The following is a 1,295-nucleotide window of genomic DNA, read 5'->3' as shown; positions in this document are numbered from 1 at the left end:
ATGAAAGAAATGATTCATCTTCAGTAATTTACAATTTTAATTAAATTAACAAATATAATTGATTTAACATTTATTATATTTATTTATCTTGTTTATCTATAGAAGATGCATCATTCAAATGAATATACAATGATGTAAAAGTGTTATCAATTTGATTTTAAAATACTTGTAATTGAATAATTAGAAATATATTTTACAAATACTTTCAAAAATATATATACTTATACATTTTTATAACACAAACCTATAATTAGACATTCTTGCCCAAGTGGTCCACCAATAACTTTTATGTAAGTTATAAGCCCATCAAGTATCCACTCCCTTTCCACTGTTCCACTAAAAGATAAAGCTTGTAATCTTCTTTCCATACATAAAATTAAGTTATTTGCTGTAACAACAAGCAAATTGCAATTTAACGCTTGATTTAACTTTTCACATATGCGATAGTGCATTCCATCATTGGAATTTAATGGTTCGTAAATTATCACACGTTCTGATAATTGAACTGCTAATTTATTTTTATATACTGCAATACGGTAAATCTAAAAATAAAAATAAAATTTCTATAATCAATACCAATTTTAAATTCATGCTTTTTATATGAATACAATATTCTTACACATGTTTTGCTTTACAAAATTAAAATATGAATTTATATTTTCAATTTGAATTGTTCTACGTCATTTATAATGTTATCTAAATATTTAATACTAAACTATTTTTTTACATACCAAATCTTTACACTTAATTCGAACCTTTTGACCAGTAATTAAATTTTGAATTACTACATCAGTCATATTTTCTCTATATGCATATTTATCTCCATATAACCCATGTGTAATATCCCAAGACAACTGTAAATATGTTATTGTACCATCTTGACAACCAAGCGCCTAAACATATAGAAGATCGCTAAATTATACAGATAAATATATAATTTAATAACCATAGGCATGAAACTAAATAGTAAACTAAAAGTTCTTAAATCAAAGTTACAAAATTAAACCATGAAAAAAAAGTAAAATGTTTAAATTCATACAATGTGTGTAGAAGTTGGATGTACTGCACAACTCCAAATCCAAGAAGAAAATGTACCACCGAAATTAATTAATTGTATTCCATCATATGTTATTAGCATACATTGTTTATTACTTCCAGAAACTAAAATATATTGACCTCCTGCAAAGTTACACATTTTAAGAGGAATAAAATTTAGTGATCTTTCTTTCCCAAATGGTTTTCCTGAAATTGAATAAAAGGATATAGTTCCATTCCATTCTGCAACACACAGAACA

The 1,295-nt window shown here is 25.1% G+C and overlaps 1 protein-coding gene across 1 annotated transcript in view; it reads right to left on the bottom strand.

The window, feature by feature from the left end:
• The window catches only part of LOC108576861 (intraflagellar transport protein 122 homolog), a 6,550-nt gene that overhangs the window by 3,608 nt on the left and 1,647 nt on the right, over nt 1-1,295 (bottom strand). Inside the window, 3 exon segments of the mRNA XM_017939923.1 lie at nt 245-542; nt 732-893; nt 1,040-1,295. The exon segment at nt 1,040-1,295 is cut by the window's right edge and continues 11 nt beyond it. Of these exon segments, the coding sequence (XP_017795412.1) occupies nt 245-542; nt 732-893; nt 1,040-1,295 (716 nt within the window).

Source organism: Habropoda laboriosa, unplaced genomic scaffold (genome assembly GCF_001263275.1).
Source record: "Habropoda laboriosa isolate 0110345459 unplaced genomic scaffold, ASM126327v1 scaffold561, whole genome shotgun sequence".
Classification (NCBI taxonomy): Eukaryota; Metazoa; Arthropoda; class Insecta; order Hymenoptera; family Apidae; genus Habropoda; species Habropoda laboriosa.
Note: the sequence above shows the minus strand (reverse complement) of the source record. Positions and strands in the feature narration are given on the sequence as shown.